Source organism: Danaus plexippus, chromosome 6 (assembly GCF_018135715.1).
Source record: "Danaus plexippus chromosome 6, MEX_DaPlex, whole genome shotgun sequence".
Lineage (NCBI taxonomy): Eukaryota > Metazoa > Arthropoda > Insecta > Lepidoptera > Nymphalidae > Danaus > Danaus plexippus.
This window is the reverse complement of record NC_083540.1, coordinates 1,998,247-2,018,127: the sequence shown is the minus strand read 5'-3', so window position 1 is coordinate 2,018,127 and position 19,881 is coordinate 1,998,247. Positions and strand designations below refer to the sequence as shown.

Sequence of the window (19,881 nt, the reverse complement as noted above, 5' to 3'; positions counted from 1 at the left end):
AACTAAATTTAAACTAACACCTACTTTCGAATTATCTCATCTCTACTCGTAAAAGTACCCACGCATTGCGCGATCCTTGTAATGATCCTCACTGTGTAAATGTATTTTACATAAACTGTAATCTAATAGCGTATGTTCATAGCAAATATTGAAATACAATAAACAAAATCATCGTATAATGTTTCTATACTTATTAGTGTTTCGATGAAAAAAAAAAAATTACAAAGATCGTTTCCAATAATAACTGTGATGCAAGGTTGTTTGAGATGATTATATAATGATCTTGCGGTTTTTACGCTCCTCCATCCATATCAATTTAAATCCGGCTTATTCTCAAGCATTATTCAATTAATATACCTGGCAATTATTGTCTAATACATATAGTCTTAAACACCAAATTTCTGTCTCACATAGTATGAAAAACATTCTTTGCATACGATGAATATCAATGAATTCATCATAAAAATATCAAAGGCTAATAGAATTCTATTATGTGGCTGGAGATATTCAAATAATTACTGCGAGATTTAATTGGGTTATTCCCTTCATTAAGTCACCTCACGTTCGGAATCCATGATTTAATCTTCCGCTGTTTGTGACCAGCCTTAGCATGCTGTAAAACAAATCATTCTATATTCTAAGCCCTTCATGCGAAACAGATTTATGTCACAGATAGAATTTACAAGGATGTAGACCTGGATGTAATTACATAGGATAGCGAATACTTTTTTATTATTGAACCAGCGTTGGCACGCCGGTTTGCTTTTAACAAATACATTCTGCTATATGTCTCTATACAAATTAACATAGATTAAAACTCGACGATTTAGTATATTTAACACTCCGTCGTCTTTATATAATTTTCCTATAAGATACGTCAAACTATACAAACATTGTGGCGTAATAAGCAAATACAAAGAATGTCCGTTGTATGTCCTTTTTTTATGTCAAAAAAAAACCTTCATATAATTATATACATATATTTTTTATTTATTTTATTCATTTTATAACAAAAATTTGTTATTTTATTAATATCAATGTTTTCTTGGGTAAATTTTACATATTTTTTTATTGAACTGTCATTTTGTAACAGATAATTTTGTTGTTACATGTTAAATTATTAGGATTTCTAAAGAATATTTTTCTGTGAACGCATAAACTAGGAAAATATCAAATAAAAGTCCATATAAAATATAAATGTTTACTTCTAAATGAGCTAGATCAATACATTTATTCATTCAAAGTCAGTCGCTTTGCTATTCTTATCCTAAATAATGCAGATTCCAATCACATTAATTAAGTCCCACCGGGCACGTACTCATAGATGTCCGTTAATAAATTACTCGCTAAATTCAAAAGTCTATTGGTATCACTTACTATACGAGATGTCTCCACATTTGTCTATTTCTTTTTATACCTGAAACATCATTTATAATTGGTCAATAACAATATAAGGCTAAATAACTTTATTAAATTACATAGAAATAAAAAATCAATTGATACATTGACAGGTTTTAATTTGTCTTACTTTGAAGGTTGGAAATTTATATTTGTCTTATGTACTGATTGTGTCATAATGTATTTACTTGAATTTTAATTTTAATGACTCATACTTAAATGATAAAACTGACAGCATCTTAATGGTATAGGTTAAGCTATTTCTATATATCTATTAAGCATTAGTACTCACTGATAAGAATTTGCATGAGCCGTGGCGGTCGCTGTAGCAGTGGCAGTGGCGTGGGAGTTCGATCCACCTCCGTAGTTGCCACATCCGCCGTTGCAGCCACCGTGACCCGGCTGGACATATCCTCCGTCGTAGCCACCACCGTTGTAACCACCGTTGTAGCCACCCCCGTAACCACCACCACCGCCACCACCGCCGCCACCACCTCCGCCGCCGCCGTAACCGCCGCCGTATCCTCCACCGTATCCTCCTCCGTATCCTCCTCCAGCTCCTTGACCACCATAATTGCCACCCCCGTGGTGACCTCCATGACCTGTGACGAAACATGATTATTATGACACATCAGATAATATCTAATCTTATCTAATAAAGATTTTTTTGAAACTTTAACATCTAAAACAATAAAACCTTACCGTGTTCTTTAACCACTTTAACAATGATGGTTTTCGATGGTTCTTGATATCCGCCGTGACCACCGTACCCCCCCTCATATCCTCGACCTCCATAGCCTCCCTCGTAGCCACCGCCTCCTCCATAGCCACCACCACCCCCGTAGCCGAATCCACCGCCGAAAGATATTCCCCCACCTCCCAGACCCAATAGCTTATGCAAATGACGTTTCTCTCGCTTCAAGTTACCGGTTCTCTTTTGATCTTCTAATTTCTGCAAAAAACAAAAAAAATTATTACACAAAACTGGATATGATAATATCTACATCCGCATTAACTTGAAATTTTAGTCAGGAATTTAATGCTTATAATGTTTAAACGTTAATTTAATTTAAAAAACGTCAATAAAGAAAATCAAAGGAGCCCAACCTGAACATAAACTACGCTAGGTTTCGAGTAATCTCCCAAAGATTTCGCTTGAGGTTCCAGAGACCTCGGCGGGGGATTCCTCTGCGCTAGCAGCACTAAGACGGGAAACTGACGAGCACGCTCCGTTATATGAGTCCTAGAATCTCTTGGAGGAGCCAGGACCGGGGCGTAGAGTACAACCCGTTCACCCCCTTCAATATCATTGTCGTTCACTGATGCGCAGGCGCACGCCACGAGCGCTAACACGCCCACCACACTTCGGAGTCCCATCGTGTTTACTGCAGGATACGACCCGCCAACCTATTTATATATCAGTTTTTCCGACGCTGTACGTCACTGTCTGCTCTATAGAATGATTCCCACGATGACGTAATCACTAGTAGTCTGTTATCGATTGTATTGTGATGTTATCGACGTCATGGTTTCATGTCAGACATGAGCCACCTGAATAGCAATGTTTATTGTCCAGTTTGAAACTTGCAAGCCGGACTCTTAAACCGGATAATTCTTTACCAGCTTGTTTGGACGCTAGAAGTTTTTTGTCTTTTGTAACATCGTTATAAAATTCCGTTTAGCCGAAGCGGTTGTTCAAGTTCGCACTTTTTTTCTTTTTTTTTTTTTGTTAAATTTCTCGAATTATATTTTATAAGTGACATGCAGATGTTTTGATAAATTTTCGCAGTAATACAATGTATGTGTGATGGAATATATTTCTTTCTTTGTTTAAACGCGACGGGTATTTTTTGTTAGTTATAAACCGGTTTATGTGTATTAAATTATATAAGAAAATCCCCGCTAAGTAACTCATAAGTTACTACAATTTAATTACTAGACAATCAAATTGCACAGCTGGAAACATGTTTCAGTTGATGTTAAACGCTCTTTGATTACATACATACGGACAGAGATCAATGGTTGTATTATTTGAGTAATTATTATTTTTTTATGTAGAGCAAATAATACTGTTATTTTTTATACAATACCTAAAATATAACCTTTTTATGGGATTTAATTCATTTTGTTTTCGTTATATGTAATTTAGATTTCCTCTACTCTTAATTTATGATTTATGACCAATAAAAAAAAATGTTGTGGCAGTGGAATAGTATTTAAAACCTTGCAAAACATAAAAGTAAGATGAAAAAATAACCAGAAAGGGACTATGAGATCCCTTGTTTGTAAATAGTTTGATTTACAGAATTTATTTCTACAAAAATTAAATTGTTCTGAAGTGATCTTTATTCTTTTTCTTTTTGTTTGCCTTATATGAAATTTGTTTTGAATATATATATCAATCAATTGTTATACAAACGTAAGGGCAAATAATTCATACTATACGGATATAGGATTACTCGAGTCTACGACTGTGGAGCCTTAGTGTATGAATATTGGTAACGTATTATTTACATCCCATTTTGCGGTTAGATACTACACTGATGCTATCAGTATATTTTGTAATTTGACACGCGAAGGCATTTAGGAACATAACACTTGGTTTGACTTGCCATTAAGATGAATAAAAATAGTGTCGTGTTTAAAATCTTGCAGATATATGCTTGTAATTCAAATTTAGAATAATTTTGGTTTGTATTTTTTTTAAATGTCATGTCAAATCAATACTGACATTTAATTGTTGCTGTTAAAGGAACTTTTATGCAGAGAATTATCGTGTTTTTTTTTTGAAATATCCTCCCAACAATGTAAAATTCTGATAAATCCTTTTGATATTGTTAGAGATCAAAGTTTATATTCTGATATATCTGTATTTCTTTATCATTGATATTTAATTGTATAGCCAAAATATGTTTGTACACAATATTCGTTTATAGAATATTAGATGTTAAAAAGTATTCTATCCTAGAAGTAACAAATAAAAATATTTGTTTTTTTATTTTATTTTGCTTAATGAAACTGTTAAAATTTCTCAGCAGAATTACTGATTTAGAGCTATGAGGAATTATTTTCTTTTATATGCAATGCACTTATTACGCGTATATTTTTTTAATCTTTATACATACATTAAAATGGCCGGTTTTTATTTACTAGTAGTCACGGTATCTACGGTAGTCAACTCAGAATTATATTTGACATTTTTACTTATTTTTTTACCATAGTAAAAATTATAAGAATTTTCTAACTCGCATTTAATTGTAACATTTTAATAATAAAATTGTGATATATCATTCAAATCTATACTTACATATGAAAAAAATTCCTATGATATTACAAGAAAATCATTTAAACAGTTCAACTATAATTAGCAAAAAATTTTATTATAGCAGATATATTATTAGTCGGATAATATAAGTATAATGGAATTCAAGTGTACATAGTATTGAGATGATTCTGATACAATCTTGAAATCTACATACAAATGTATATGCATATATATTTAAATACATAAAAATCGATATTTGATCATCACTTTATGTAACCGGTTGATTATTATTATATATTTATAAATATTTCGTTTTAAATTGCTTATATATTAATATATCATTTTCGAGTGTTCCATCTGCTGTATTCTAGGAAAGAAAAAATGTATTTAATTTCCATTAATCGTTATAAAAAATAATATGAATTAATAATTTAACGGATGGTTGGTTCACTATAACCGTGGTCTCTTTATTTGTGTCCTGTTACGGTTGGTTCCTGCCTGCAAGGTATATATTTTTCTAAATAATTTTCACAAAAACTTTCCCTTAAAAATGTAACGTATGAAAATCATGTTTTTATCTTCTAAACTATCAATTCACGGAGGTCATACGAAACTACAAGCTAATTAATTTATATAACTTCAATCTATACATTATTATCCTTAGCTCGAGCTCACAAAAGTTACAATGCCTGTCATCCGTAAATAAAAACGATTAATCTGAAGTAACTTAGATATACTATGAAATGAAGTTCGTAGGACACTATAATGTATCTACATACTTAAAAAATCTTAATATTGCATTGAAAACACTTATTTAGTACTTATTAGTTACCTAGTTAGTTTTAAACAATGACTTCGTAATGTTTTGTAAGAACTAGAAAGAATAATTGATAATTATTTGAATATTCCCATTATTTTTTTATACACATTAAATTCTCAATGGTTTTATTGCGTTCAAGTCGATACAGACTTTTCAATGCCAAAATTCAACATTAACAAATAATAAAATTACTGTGACGTATTCACAAAAAATTTAGACGATTATACTAAAATTAAATTATCTTTCGTTTCAGGCAAGGCAGGACGCATTTTCATCTATAACTTCATATGTCATTTACATTAACTAAAATTATTTTGATTGATCGAGAAGTCATAAAATTATTAAATATCTAAAATCCTTACCCCCATTCGGTACAACTATTATTGTTCGATCTGAGGGTTGAGACGGGTAGGCGCCTGGAAGAGACGTAACATTTCGAATTTAACGTTCTTTTAACCATGATGAAACGTGTCTAAAAATATTGACAATATCAAAGTTTTTTTACTCATATGTTAACGTGAAGCGTAAAATTTATATACAGCATAACTTTGTTAATAGTACGTTTTATGTATTTTCGGGGTTTTTCCTCTAATTATCTAATCCGCTATAATATGGCTGTCGAGCGCTCGTTGGGATCGAAACTTTATAATTATCGTCGTATTTCTGTAAAAACAAATATTAAATTACAAACCATTTTATTACGTCAATTTGTCAAACGGAAATGAAATAACGCTATATCGTCTGATTAGTTTTAAGTTTGTTTGATAATATTCTTGAAGGCATGCTCGTAGTTAAACGAATTGTATAAATGACTCACATTTTGTAACGGAAAAATTACAGAAAATATATTTAAAAAAAGAATAATAATTTAATTCCTCACAACATACATGTATTGAATATTTTTTAAATGAATGATAAATTATTTTTTATATGTTTTATATATATTATCTTGCAATTTTTCCTTATTTTTTTAGAACTTTAGATTACACTATTAAACGAAATTCGTAATCGTTTATTGTACTCTAATCATACGTCCCTTTACTAAAATATATTTTTCAGCTGATAACATATATTTTTACCATCATAATTTCACTTTATTAAAAATGTATTAATAAAATTATTAATGAATCTAATGTTGTCTAGACATGCCTTTATATAATAATGAAATTTATTGTAATAATCATACGTATTAAGTGAGATACGTGACACATTTTCCTAAAGTACAGAGAATTTTTTTCTGTATGAGTTTAAGAACAATTAAGGTGTCAAATATCAAGGTTTATGGAATTTACATACAAGTATGCCAATAATATAATAAAGGAAACTAATATTAATAAGTACCCACGCGTATTTTATTATTTTAAAAACAAAATGCTCCCGACGTTTCGATTACTTTCGCAGCAACCGTGATCACGTTCAGACGAGATGGGACGACAAAATACGCGTGGTTATCTGAAAAATATTAGTTTCATTTCAATAATTTAGGTTAAAAATTCACGAACAAATATTAAGATGACTCTAAATCGGTACACTAGGGTTTTATATATCGAGGTGCGTTATCGAGTGATGATAATATTATAACGAATTACTTAATGCACTGTATGAGATGAAAGTCGTCACTCACTACGTAAATATGGATTAAATAGGTCCAGTTTTCCGTCTTCGAGTGTTCTCTTGATCTTCTAGCTTCTGTAAATAAATAGAGTTTAATTATTATAATTAGCTTTAATTAAATTTTGTTATGATTTAATTCGTTTTCATCATTCAATATAACTAAACTTTAGGATCATTTATCTTGCAGACAAACGTGTTTAGCTTCGACGTTCAACAAACTTGTCTGATGTTAGAGGCTTGTTTCATTAATAATAAAGAAAAAAATGTATAATATAAGTCACAATTGTGGACTTTTTTTTACTAAATTATGTAATAATGGCAGAATACTTGAAATTATTCTAAAGGTTTTTCATATAATACGTGTTAAGGATTTACACACATAAAATGTGATTAGATTAAAATCATGTTCTTGTTACTTATATAATATATATACATATACAATGTGTAAATTGCTTACTTCAACGTAAATCGGCTGAGCAGTCCCTTTGTGAGATTCGGACACTTTCGTTGAATTGTCTATTGACAGCAACCTTACTATGGGGAAATCCTTGGCAGTTTCAATGACTCTAGCTCTGGGATTCTTGTTTGGAGCCAATACCGGCGCTACCAGGAGAACTTTTTCTTCGTTATTTTGATAACCAAATACAATAACACACAGTATTGAAATATTAAACAGTCCTGTGAGTCGCATTTTGATTAAGTGATGTTTGAGTTTGTGGAGGCTTTATTTATACATATTATTCGTATCCAACATCACGATTTGCGTGGATTCTTCAGTGCTTATTATTACGTCATTATCATAATCCTATAATACTTTTCAATAATATGGTAATGAAATATGTATGGTGATTTTTATATATTTTTTAATGTATGCTATCACAGTTTTTATTATATTTTTGTACTGTCTCCTATACAATTTACATTTATTCCGTCTTGATATGTTTTTTTTTTTGGTTATTTATAAGGACATGTTTTAGTGAGTGCCATCAAAACTAACATTGAAATTCAAAAATAGGTATATGAAGTTTTTTCCTAACAATAAAATTATATACCTACATATATGTCAAAGTGAATTGGGGACACTTACTTTGTGCTTCTGTCGTATGCGTAAGATACATGTTATATTCTTAAATTCTTATTAAAGTAGGTTCAGTCCCTAATATATATTTTTTTATATCATTCGTAGTTTTAATATGTATATTTTTAAATTATTCAAATGGCATCAAACGATTGCTGCTCTAAGGCTTTGCATTTGACCTTTATATGTGACCTTTCATATTTGAAATTACGACTTTTGAATATGATAATTATTCTTAACAGCAATTTTTAATTTGTTTACTATATGGCTGTTACCCGAAACTAATCGTGTTTTTCCTTAATATCATCACTGATATTTATTAACTTTTTTCTACCAAAAGTATTTTTTTAGGAAATGTTTATTGTATTACAAAAGTTTTGTTTAATTTGATTGAGAGGGTAAACTTTATCGATCAGAATAGACAGAAGAGACATTTTATTTCAGTAACACTATTATATAAAACTTTTTTTTTTGTATGTTTATCAAACAATTTCAATATGTATGTTAAGTTTGACGATCAACGGAGAATAAGCAAAATATTCACTGCAATGACTTTAATAAAGAATTATCCTGTTAATATTATAAATACGCAAGTGAGGATGTTTCAATGTATGTTTGCTGCTTTTTTATACAAAAACTACTGAACGTACGTTGATGAAACTTCATAGTAATAGGTATAGCTTATAGGTTTGTATATATTTATCCCGGAATTCCGTGCTGTTTATGATGTATCAAAGAATAACAGTTATATTATGTACTGGACCATGAAACACACATATGTGTAGCTTGCCATGAACTTAGCGTTAGCTATTGTTCGACATACTTTGAAAATTCATGCTAACGAGTTGGAAGTCGAGTGCAAAAACTAGTCATTATAAAAAACTGTGAATAAAAAAAGGGAGGAATAATTTTATAGCGAGACGTTTAAAATTTATGAATAAAATTTTATTTTTATATTAATTTTAGTTTTATTTTTACATATCTCCACACACTCATGTTTAGTATATATGTATATGTTATGGACAATACGCACATGAAACCGGTTACAATCTTCGATTGCGAAATTCTCATTGATCAATTCCATTGCCGGAGATCTAAACTATACTAATGTATCTCGTCATTCAGCTACGTCGATGTATGTCAAAATATTTTTTTTTCTACATATATATATAGTTTAATATAATTTTTAAACACACATAATTTATAATGTTGTTTTGCAACTCTCTAGACACTATACGATGATATTCCAATGTAAAAGATACTTTATTCTTTCTTCAAACACTCTTAGCGCGGTTTTTCCGAAAGCAATTGGAATCGTAGGTTGGTTTCATTACAAACAGGTTTTTTCTGCAACACTACATAATTACATATGGTATTGAGAAACGATTACTGTTATGTTTGAAATTACACGTTTGATTTTTTTAAGAATACACTTGCAAATAAAAATGTATAAGTAATACTATCATTCTATTTATTTATAAATATCACTTTGAGGTTAAATCGAACGTTTCCTGAACTTTGATCACGCTCGTTGGAGTTATAGCTAAAATGCATTCTGAAGTTGATGTCTCAGAATAGGCTGAAAGAGCAGCGAAATGTAGGGTTGCTTCACCAGTAGACAATGATGGAGTTGGCATAATTTCGTGGAAGATTGCTTCAGGAAACTCTTTAGTCATTTGCAGAACAGTTGAGGATGCGACATCTTGTAAAACTGGTCTTTCAGTCGATTTAACGATGTTTGAATTTGGTGTTGGCATATTTTTCATATCAGCAATAGTTTGAGCTACGACGGGTCGTACTGGCGTAGGTACAAGCAGAACACTCCGGTATGTCGTTTGTTCGATTCGCGACGGTACTGCATTCACATTTTTAAAACTTTCGAAGTTAACGAATGCTCCTATAGACGGCTTAACGGTATTTGCAGTTTCTATAGGGAATATCCTCAACCCTAACGCGGCGTTACAAAGCAACATAATTACCAAATAAACACTCATTATATACGTAATATTGTTAATAAATTTAATTTAAAAGCACGAAAGCACCGTGCGACGCTTTAAACTTGACTGCCTTATTTTATGATATCAACTCTTTGACTGGATGTGTTACGCAAAACTATTTTCCCACCCTTATCATGACAGGACGCAGCGATAGTAAGCAAGCAATATATTTGATTATATACATTAAAAATATAATTACTTTTGCGACATTCGTTCTAAATCTGGAACGTCAGTAGTACATTTCTAACTCAGATTTCTGTTGCGCTGTGATACATCAATAATAGTGGTGATATTTTATCTCGGTTCGCTTATTTTGATGTCCTTGCTTAATATTCCAATTTCGTCTACAAACCAGAAGCGTTGCTGAATGGTTAAGGGCCATTTGTAATCTTCCAATAGTCTGTACATTTACATGAGTCATCGGTATGTCCAGGATCTTGTCACGATGGATGCATTGTTCCGAACCATATTACGCAACACGCCTGAATTTGTTCGCAACATTGTTTATAGGAATGTTTTATTCTGAGTAAAGATGATATAAGCTTTTAAATACAATTTATAACGTTTTCTTCAACCGGAAGTAGATTATTAATTTTTCCATTAAATGCTATGACCTTGACAATAAAGTATTTTTCTATTTGCTGCCCTTTTTATATATTTTTTTAATGTTTTCAAAGTGTTTTTTCAAAACAGACTTGGAAAAAAAATACAAAAAATATTCCAACTTTAAGTTTTCTAAATAGTTGAATACTGTCTTATCGTATTTAACTTTTTCCCTAAAAAGGACTTGGATTTACCGCGAAAGTAAAAGTCTCTATCCAAGATCCAAGCTTGTAAAGAAAAGATAATACATTATTTTTACGTAGAAGGTCACTTGTACCGGTTCTTGTACTGGTCCTACCGACAATATACATATGTATGTACACAAAGAAACGGGTAAGATGCAAAAAACATGTGTGTAACAAAACCAATAAATATTTAACAGAATAACACACACTCTTGTTTACTACACGGATAATGCTCGACTAACATGCCACAGCTAAAATGACGATGTAGATGGTAAAAGCACTTTCCCAGCAAAATATTTAAAATAGTAAGTTTTTTTTTCGAATTGTCTGTAGCTGTTAGCCCTGTTTGCTTTTATAGCGTCAACGACAGGGGTGGGTGGCCCGATGGGACCTGTTCGTTTAATTCGGGCCCGAAGTGCCCGACGGAGGGGTTAGTAAGTATTCTGAAACATATAAAAATAATATATATAGACTTTATATTTAACAAAATAATGTACATAATTATTAACTACGTATGGTCGTGGTGAAATTATTTTATTAAAAAAAAAAACAAATATCAATTGGTAATTAATTATTGATGTAAAATGTCTCTTTTATACATGAAAAACAACATACATGACTAATATTAACTCTTCATTACTGTTGTTTTAAATTTTCCAATACTATTTCTTAAAAGTACAAAGTACAAAGGAACGATATTTTTTTGAATTTATATCAAGGTTGCAAAATGGATTCATAAGTGAAGTTGATATTTGTTCATACATTTACTGATCGAATTCTACAGCACCATCTTCACGTATACAAAAACATTAAATTATTTAGTTCCTATATTTAAAATATAAGCGATATACAGAAATTAATGTTAAATTATCGAATAACGCCTTACATTTTTTTTAGGCAAAATCACTGTAATGTTATATAATGTTTACTTATAACTAGGAAAAGTGATTTTAAATCAGAAAACAATCTGCCTCAAATCGATGACTGTTTAATTATTTATTGAAGATAGTTTGAAAATCATAATGAGGCAGTATCTATTATTCTGAATACCGTTTTCCAGGGATAAGTTATGCTGACTGTATTTAATATGAGTTTATTTTATTGATCTGTAAGATGTAGATTATCATAGTTAATTATACAACTAACGAGACGAAAAAATGTTTCTAAAATTGAATGTACGGTATAACAGAAATTAAGATTATTTTTGTCAAGAAAACAATCCTAACTAATTTAACACTTTTCAATTTTTATTGTAATAATTAAAATTAAAATATTTTTTATTTTAAGTCCATAGACAAAGTCTTAGCTACTAAATAGTTTTGACTGGTTGGAGATGTATTCTTTTGAGATTTGAGGGATAATCTAGCAGACGGTACATCTATAGATGGATATATAATAATCTGTTCTTCCCTGTCAACAGCAAGAGAAAGTACTTAATGAAATTATAAGATTGAACTGAAACGCCTTCTATAATCTATTTTAAAAAATCTATTTTTATAACGATATGATCAAGGGTGTGTTGAAAGTAGCCATACATTTTAGGAGAAGTCGAAACTCGTCGTCTTATGATGAGTATAACGTACATAAAGAAGATGTGGATATTTTAGGCTACCAATAAAGTTTACTTTGTAATATATATAACAAGTTATTAGTTATATCAATATCATCACTATACTAAATAGAAATATTAGCGACTTTATGTCATTCATTGTATGTATATTTTATAGCATTTGAAGCGTAATTTGTGCCGGCAAAAACTTAAAACGAATTAAAAGAGCTCTTTTTTCAAATGGAAACTAAATAGATAACTATTTAATCAATTCATACGTGTTTAAACAATTTCTATATATGAAGCTATTTATTGTCAGCAATAAAACAATAGAATATTTTACTGTTATTATTTATTTCTCAAATTAACTAGTTTTTATACTAATAAATAAATAGTTTGTCAGTCAACATTCAACAAAAACTGAAGTCGCAGCAAATACATTGTTCGATTAGCTATGTGATATACGTAATAGCTAATTCAATATACATTTACGATATCAGAAGATTCAAAATATACATATGCTAAGAGTGATACCAAAAAAACTGCTTTTACCCAGTAAGACATTAACATTCCTTCATTTTTAATTATATTTAATCGATTACTTTATAAACACAGCCATCGTTTAAACTGATGAGTATTAAAAAGGATATATAGTCATAATGGAATTGTCAAACAAATGAAATAATATCGATATATATATATATATATATATATATATAAACTTCTAGTAAATCGTTATGTAACCTTGATGGTTCTAATGACAGCTAGGTCTGGTTGTCAGAATGTCAACATCTTTATCTGTCGCATACATTTATTTATACGTCATAATTCCATACGACAAACTCCTTCTCGTTTCCTCCACACATTACTCGAGATTATAATTGGTCCAACAAATAAAAACGTTCACTTGGCAAAATATCCCGCGATTCTAGTGCGAATGAAGCCATAGTTTAAAAAATATTATTTTTAGATAACTTAATATACGCTGAATTAATTAGATACTAATAAAGCTAGGAAATCGTCGTTTCTAGCTAGCGGTCGTTTAAAGGCGACTGCGTTGAGGCTCTTGCTCCTGCCGATGAGATCAGGAAATGGAAAGCCAGGTACACCACGATGTCGTACGTCTAGGAGACCATTGCCAGAATATGCCTGAAATTAAAAAAAAATAAGCGCTGAAGACTTTGAGTGTATTGGAAATAAATTTGTATTTCCACTAAGTAAATATTGAATGAAAGATTTGTCTTTATAATAAAATATGTCGGATTTATTTGTCTCGTCATAACAACATGATTATAGGGAAAATCGAGAATAATTACAGAAAATTATTTTTTAATCACGATGTATTAGAAATTGAACAATCTCTATTACATTTCACATTATAATGACATGTTCAAAAAAATTGAATTTAAATCACATATTAGTTTTTATTTTTATTTTATCGTAACAAATCAATAATTTTATCATGTATACGAATGGCGGTATTTCGTTGTCAATAAAAATATCGTTATAGGTGATGTGGCTTGGCGAAGGTCCAAAATATCCTTCTCAAACCCGGATATGAAAGTTCTCACTTGGCCTTAACATTATCGTGAAGTAATTTAGTGAGTTTATTGCCATGACTCAGATATTACTTTTTAATATTCGACATTATATATACTGCTTTGTATATACTCGCTTCTTTGTTGATATACGGTTTCAAACAATGGCATACAATTGAATAAATAATTCTCTAGGACGCTACAAAGTGAAACGTTATCGGTTATACATATCGGTTTTATTAAAAATAAGTACTTTTTAATATATTAAGTATAATTTTGATTAATTAACTATGTAAGCCCTGGTTCTAACATAGGTGGCATACATCGTAATAATATCTTTCTCGTAACAATACCCACATTTCAGTTGAGATTTGTGTGGTTAAAATTTGAAAAATATTATGAAAATTGTATTGTAATAAAAGTATTAAAGTTATTTGAACTTCATTTACATTTTAAGAATCGAAGTGGAAACTATGAAATCACTAATTCTAGTAGAAATCTACGCTTTAAAGAATTTATGCGTCGATGTCACATTTATAAAAATGGCCTTTATGATTAAAACGGTAAATTATTCCAAATTCAAATATCAAAACTGTTTTATCAATTAAATTCAAAGGTTATTAGATATATTTAAATATTTAAATATTTTTTTATGCTTTTAAAAACGTAGTAGACGATGTTAATGAATACGAAATGCCTAACATTAATATTTGGTTATGATGAGAAATTAACAGGATAAAGATTATTTTTACAGAAAAGAGACTATCACGACATTTGTATTTATAGTTGCAAGAAATAAATAATGTTTAGTATTTTACTTTTTCCAGATATAAAACCTTTTTTGAAAAACTTTTTCCATATATTTATTTTATGTAACTGATTTAATTTATCCTTTGCGTTAACTTTTTTTTTTGGATTACTTCTGTTATACATAAATAACTTCTGTTATATATAAATAACATATTTTAATTTATTCTTTACTATAATATTTATCATAATGTAATTTAAATTCAGTAATAAATGTAGGACTCACATCAGGTTGGAAAGCGTTTGGGGAATTGAAGCCAAATGCTTGTGAGGCACTCTGACTTCCACCAAGGCTGTTGTATCCTGGAGTTGCACCAAAACTGTTGAAGCCTCCTAAGGCTGACGCTGAGGACGCTGCTCCGGACAGAGAAGTGCCTGCGCCGCTAAAAGAAGCTGCCTGGCTACTGGCTTGGCTACCACTGAAGGAACTGAAATTATTATGCAAAGACTTTTATTTAAGATCACCAATTTAATGGGGCTTATTCGAAATAATCTATGCCATATATCAAGACCAAGAGAAGAAACTTTATAAATTAAAATGTCTCCTAAGACCGTTCTTAATTGAGGGTAAATTTATTTAAATCATTATAATAAATATCAAAAATATTGTTTCATAAAAATAACTAACGCACCTTCCAAATCCATTAAAGGAAGCAGCTTGACTCGCAGAATGTGATGCGCTGAATCCTTCATTGAAGCCGAATGAGAAAGATTGAGATGCAGACTGACTGATTCCAGCACCACTCGCACTGCTGCTTATACTAGCACTCAACCCTCCATTCCCCGAGGGTCTCACGTTAAAAGCACCATGCCCAAACCTGGGCTTCACTTGAGCCGGTACTCTACTTCCACCCTCTCCAGGCAGAAGCGTACTAGGATCCCTTTCCAAATGCTCCAGAACTGGCAGAACCGGTGGTGTTATTGGATCTAATTTCTTTTCATGTCTCCTCTGATCCGGGAACACGAACCTCCCCGGAGCAGCCTCCGCAATAGCTAGGATTGCTAAACAAAACGTGTAGATGATCCTCATGCTGTCTATTGGATAATGTTGATGTATCGATGTCTGTTGTATTAATAGGGTCTCACAAGGTCTCAATCGGTGTTGGCATGCGGCCCGCGCCACAGCCTTCAGAAAACCCACTGCGGCGAGCCAGAACCGATGTCCTGTTCACTTCTTATCCCCTCTACACGGTTAATCAACTCAAGCATCCTTATGATGATAACGGTCGTATTGTTTGAGACGAATTTGGTAGTTGTTGATGAATCTTAGGTGCGATGTTGGGAAATCCGAATGGCCTACTTTGAAGCCTTTTACGGAGTCCAGCCACGTATTCAAATACGATCCAAACATATGATTCACAGCATACTTTGACGACACTATAGCCAAAACAGTTCTCGATTATTGAGATCATTGTTCATTTGATCAACTATTATAAAACAAAAACCAAATCAAGTTTTTATAAAAGATTTTAAAAAGAAAATAATAAAAAAATTCATATAAATTTACGAAATATATTTTAAGATAAAATTATTCAGAGTTCGTCTCAAATTTAGCGTGAAATTAGAAAATCAATTCTATAAACGGAATACTGTTAAAATTATGAATATATTAGTATAGCTATTAACAAGTAACGGTATTTATTATAACAAGTCTAGTTCACAATTTCTAATATAAATTGAAAATATATATGTGTCATTTATTAACACTTGTTCAATCGTGTCAAAGTGATCTACGAATATATATATATATTTTTTAAATTTTTCGTATCCGCGTGTCCAATGAGGCCGTTCATTACATAATCTCCGAGCTTGTATGTATTACGATGTCTAAAACGTACTGATACATAAAAAAAGAGTTCATATTTTTTTATATTCTGAATATTTCACTGTCAATATATGATACAGACAAGATTGTATATTATTATGTTTTAAAAAAAGAGTCCACGTTACGCTAACATTAAAATTATTGTTTGAATTTTTAAGTTAAAATGACAATTTATTTTTATAACCAGATTTTACGGAATGACGTCTCTATAGTATCTCGAGGACGGAATTACATAACGTCACACGAGCTGTTAATATGCTGTATTGACATTGAATTGTAAACTAAAAAATATATACGACAGATTTAAAAATAACAAAAGTTACTGATTATTTGCATAACAAAAGATTATTTGCATAAAGACTGCTTCATTTTAAATGTTTGAAATTAAACAGAACGTTTCGAATGCTCTATTTCATTATTATTTCTGATAAGTCTTAGTATATTATTCAATTTAAATATAATTTGCTAGATTCACTGAAATTTAAATATGTACTTAAACGAATGGATATAAAAAAATATAGTAAATCAAAGAAAACATTAACTATTTAGAATAAACGAATCAACAATTTTAATACGATAAACAAAGCATATGTGCTAATGGTTCCGTCACTACGTAAATACTATAAGTGACACTTAAATAATTCTTTGTTAATCAAGTAAAGAGTTCCATATACACGATAATACTTTGTTAAATGGTTTAAAAATTTTAAACTCTTAAATCTCCGTATGTAACCTGACGATGTCAACTTGGTCTAAGCATAAAGACGGTCTTGCGGTGTCTTTACTTAAGTTTTAATTTATTTTGCATTTCTGTTCAATATATTTTCGTTACAAAAACATTATCTCTACCACTATTTCTAATTTAACAGGTCAGTCTAATTATCATTTTCGTTTAAATTACAAAATTAACATGATCTCTTATAAAATCCGTTGTTATTTAGTTGACCAGCAATCAAGACACATTCTTTCATTAGAAATTTAAGAATTTATTAAATAAAAAGAATGTTTTGTTGTTTTATATCACATCAAGCAGCCCAACTGGTCACATATCGTAATCGATCCTTGATATAAGTATAACACAATAGAATTTCTGTAAATGCCTTTTAGCTGACAGCTGTGAATGCGCAATGTCAAGTAGGAACATTACCAAATAAAGCTAGGGCTGTAGTTAAATAGATCCTGTATAAAGTAAATATTAATTAAAATGAATAATAAATATCACATGCTAATTAATTTGCGTCGTGAGTTCATGTCTTCCTATATTATTAAAGGACGCACATATTTATCCTAATAATCTGTTTTATACTATAGTGTATCATTAAGTCAAAGTCCGAATGGAATTTATATAAAAGCTTCCTTTCTTCATAACAAAAATAGAATGGAACAAAAGACAATATTATAACAGGTTTGGTGACGCGTATAATATTTATATTCAAAGTTATTAATCTTTTGACCTCGATCCATGAATACCAATTACCATACATCAACGAGGCAGATATCTGCTCGTAAAACACAAATTTACTATTACGGAAATTTCTTCGATTTTATATAAATATATATTTGTAATTATTCTTGGTGTAATAATAATATAAAATCAATATTTCCTTTGTATACATCCCTATCGTGATAAGACAATCCGACAACCGATAAACCGGGGTCGCACGTCGCATGTCACGGCCAGTTACGCATACAGACACAGTTACACACATACACACGCAAATTCACAAGTTAACCACATGCATACAAACATACACATCTTTCACTGTTCACACACAAATCGATTGCTTATACGTGTTGAAGTACAAGTATCGTTTTAATTTACATACATTCCTTAATCCTTTTTCATATATGCGCTTTAATTGATGTCGACTTTAAATTAACTTCTATATCATATATCTATATTTAAAATTTTTGTTGATAGTTGTCATTCACTAATACTCTCGAAGTTTCGGTTACTTTTCATCAACCGTGATCACGGGCAGACGAGACGAGATCACGGGAAACGTCGGGAGTACGTAGTTTTAACCAAAAATAAAGCACGCATAGTATGTTCGAAAAATATTAGTTTCATTTAAATTGTCATTCCTTAATAGCCGCTCTACATTTTTGTGGACTAGTTTTTTCTATGAATATATTACAATCATACATTGTATATCATTTACAATAAAGCAATAAATCAACTTCATGCCGAACTTCCTAAAGCAGAAGGCGGATGTATATAAATTAATGCCATAATAAATTTGTATTAGCATATACAAAAATGGCATATCTTTCAACACCAGGTGATCATAACAATACCCCTTTATGTTTTAAAAGGACGTATTTTCTCCTGTTCTGTGACAATGTATTAATGTACTCCTTCAATATTTCTAATAATTTTTGTTTGGACTGGAAATTCTCATCTGAAACTGAGAAAAATCGGGTTTTTAGCTACAAAAGAAATTTCAACTAACCAAGATAATTCTTCGACGCTGTTAATGTCACTTTGATGTTAGTCAGCAAATATTAAGTTACTAACCTGTGGGTTCTACATACTATCATAGTTGTTACAAAATACGTCTAAAACATATTTGAATTTTACATTCTGAGAAAGATTTAAAAAAATATATAAATGGAGAAAAAAAAAATTTTTTTTGAATTCCTAAAGAGAATATACCATTCTGGAGAGCAGTTGTTAAGAAAATGTAAAGCCTGCTATTGCGGACTTAAGAGCTTTGAAAGTTCACCGTGAATTTTATTACATAGATTTATTCTTATGCTAGAGACAACATTTCGTAATTATAATAAAATAAAACGGATGCATTTTAATGATGAACTATTATCATTGTTTTTATTAACGACATTAAAACATTGTTCTCAAAGTATTTAAAATCCAATGACAAAAAGTAAAGTACTGAAACATGTTCCAATAGAAACGAAAATGTTCCAAAAGTTTTGACAACTAAGCGAGTCAGTGATATTGATTGCAAAACGTCACTAGTGTTACTTGTTATCTACAAAGCAATAATTATATGTTATTAATAATATATGTATTTAATAGCACAGCTCCTGTTGTACGTAGAGGTTTCACTCTAGCAATATTCTTGTTGAACGTCTACGAAAACCCTTAAATAATACTGACATCACTAAACGTCGATTATTATTTGAAAATACGTTTTGTTTCCAGTCATGTCAATTCTTATATAATGTTAAATAATAAGGT

At 30.5% G+C, this 19,881-nt stretch overlaps 2 protein-coding genes across 2 annotated transcripts; both read right to left on the bottom strand.

Annotated features, from left to right (window-relative positions):
* Nucleotides 1-1,187: 1,187 nt before the first annotated feature.
* LOC116779153 (uncharacterized) lies at nt 1,188-3,063 on the bottom strand. The gene is made up of 4 exons (XM_032673334.2): nt 2,506-3,063; nt 2,101-2,350; nt 1,691-2,000; nt 1,188-1,417 (listed from the first exon to the last, which is right to left on the bottom strand). The coding sequence occupies exons 1-4, from the start codon at nt 2,773-2,775 to the stop codon at nt 1,402-1,404; spliced, it is 846 nt and encodes a 281-aa protein (XP_032529225.2). The 5' UTR covers nt 2,776-3,063; the 3' UTR covers nt 1,188-1,401.
* A 9,781-nt stretch (nt 3,064-12,844) lies between these two features.
* LOC116779233 (nucleoporin NUP42-like) lies at nt 12,845-16,019 on the bottom strand. The gene is made up of 3 exons (XM_032673438.2): nt 15,487-16,019; nt 15,081-15,282; nt 12,845-13,658 (listed from the first exon to the last, which is right to left on the bottom strand). The coding sequence occupies exons 1-3, from the start codon at nt 15,882-15,884 to the stop codon at nt 13,500-13,502; spliced, it is 759 nt and encodes a 252-aa protein (XP_032529329.2). The 5' UTR covers nt 15,885-16,019; the 3' UTR covers nt 12,845-13,499.
* Nucleotides 16,020-19,881: the final 3,862 nt, after the last annotated feature.

Excerpts from the sequence above, each read along its gene's own strand:
- LOC116779233 (XM_032673438.2), bottom strand. The coding sequence starts at position 15,884 with ATGAGGATCATCTACACGTTTTGTTTAGCAATCCTAGCTATTGCGGAG. Across the intron at positions 15,283-15,486 it reads TCCTTTAATGGATTTGGAAG|TTCCTTCAGTGGTAGCCAAG; the intron begins GTGCGTTAGTTA and ends TAATAATTTCAG. Across the intron at positions 13,659-15,080 it reads CAAACGCTTTCCAACCTGAT|GCATATTCTGGCAATGGTCT; the intron begins GTGAGTCCTACA and ends TTTTAATTTCAG.
- LOC116779153 (XM_032673334.2), bottom strand. The coding sequence starts at position 2,775 with ATGGGACTCCGAAGTGTGGTGGGCGTGTTAGCGCTCGTGGCGTGCGCC. Across the intron at positions 2,351-2,505 it reads CTAGCGTAGTTTATGTTCAG|AAATTAGAAGATCAAAAGAG; the intron begins GTTGGGCTCCTT and ends TGTTTTTTGCAG. Across the intron at positions 2,001-2,100 it reads TAAAGTGGTTAAAGAACACG|GTCATGGAGGTCACCACGGG; the intron begins GTAAGGTTTTAT and ends GTTTCGTCACAG.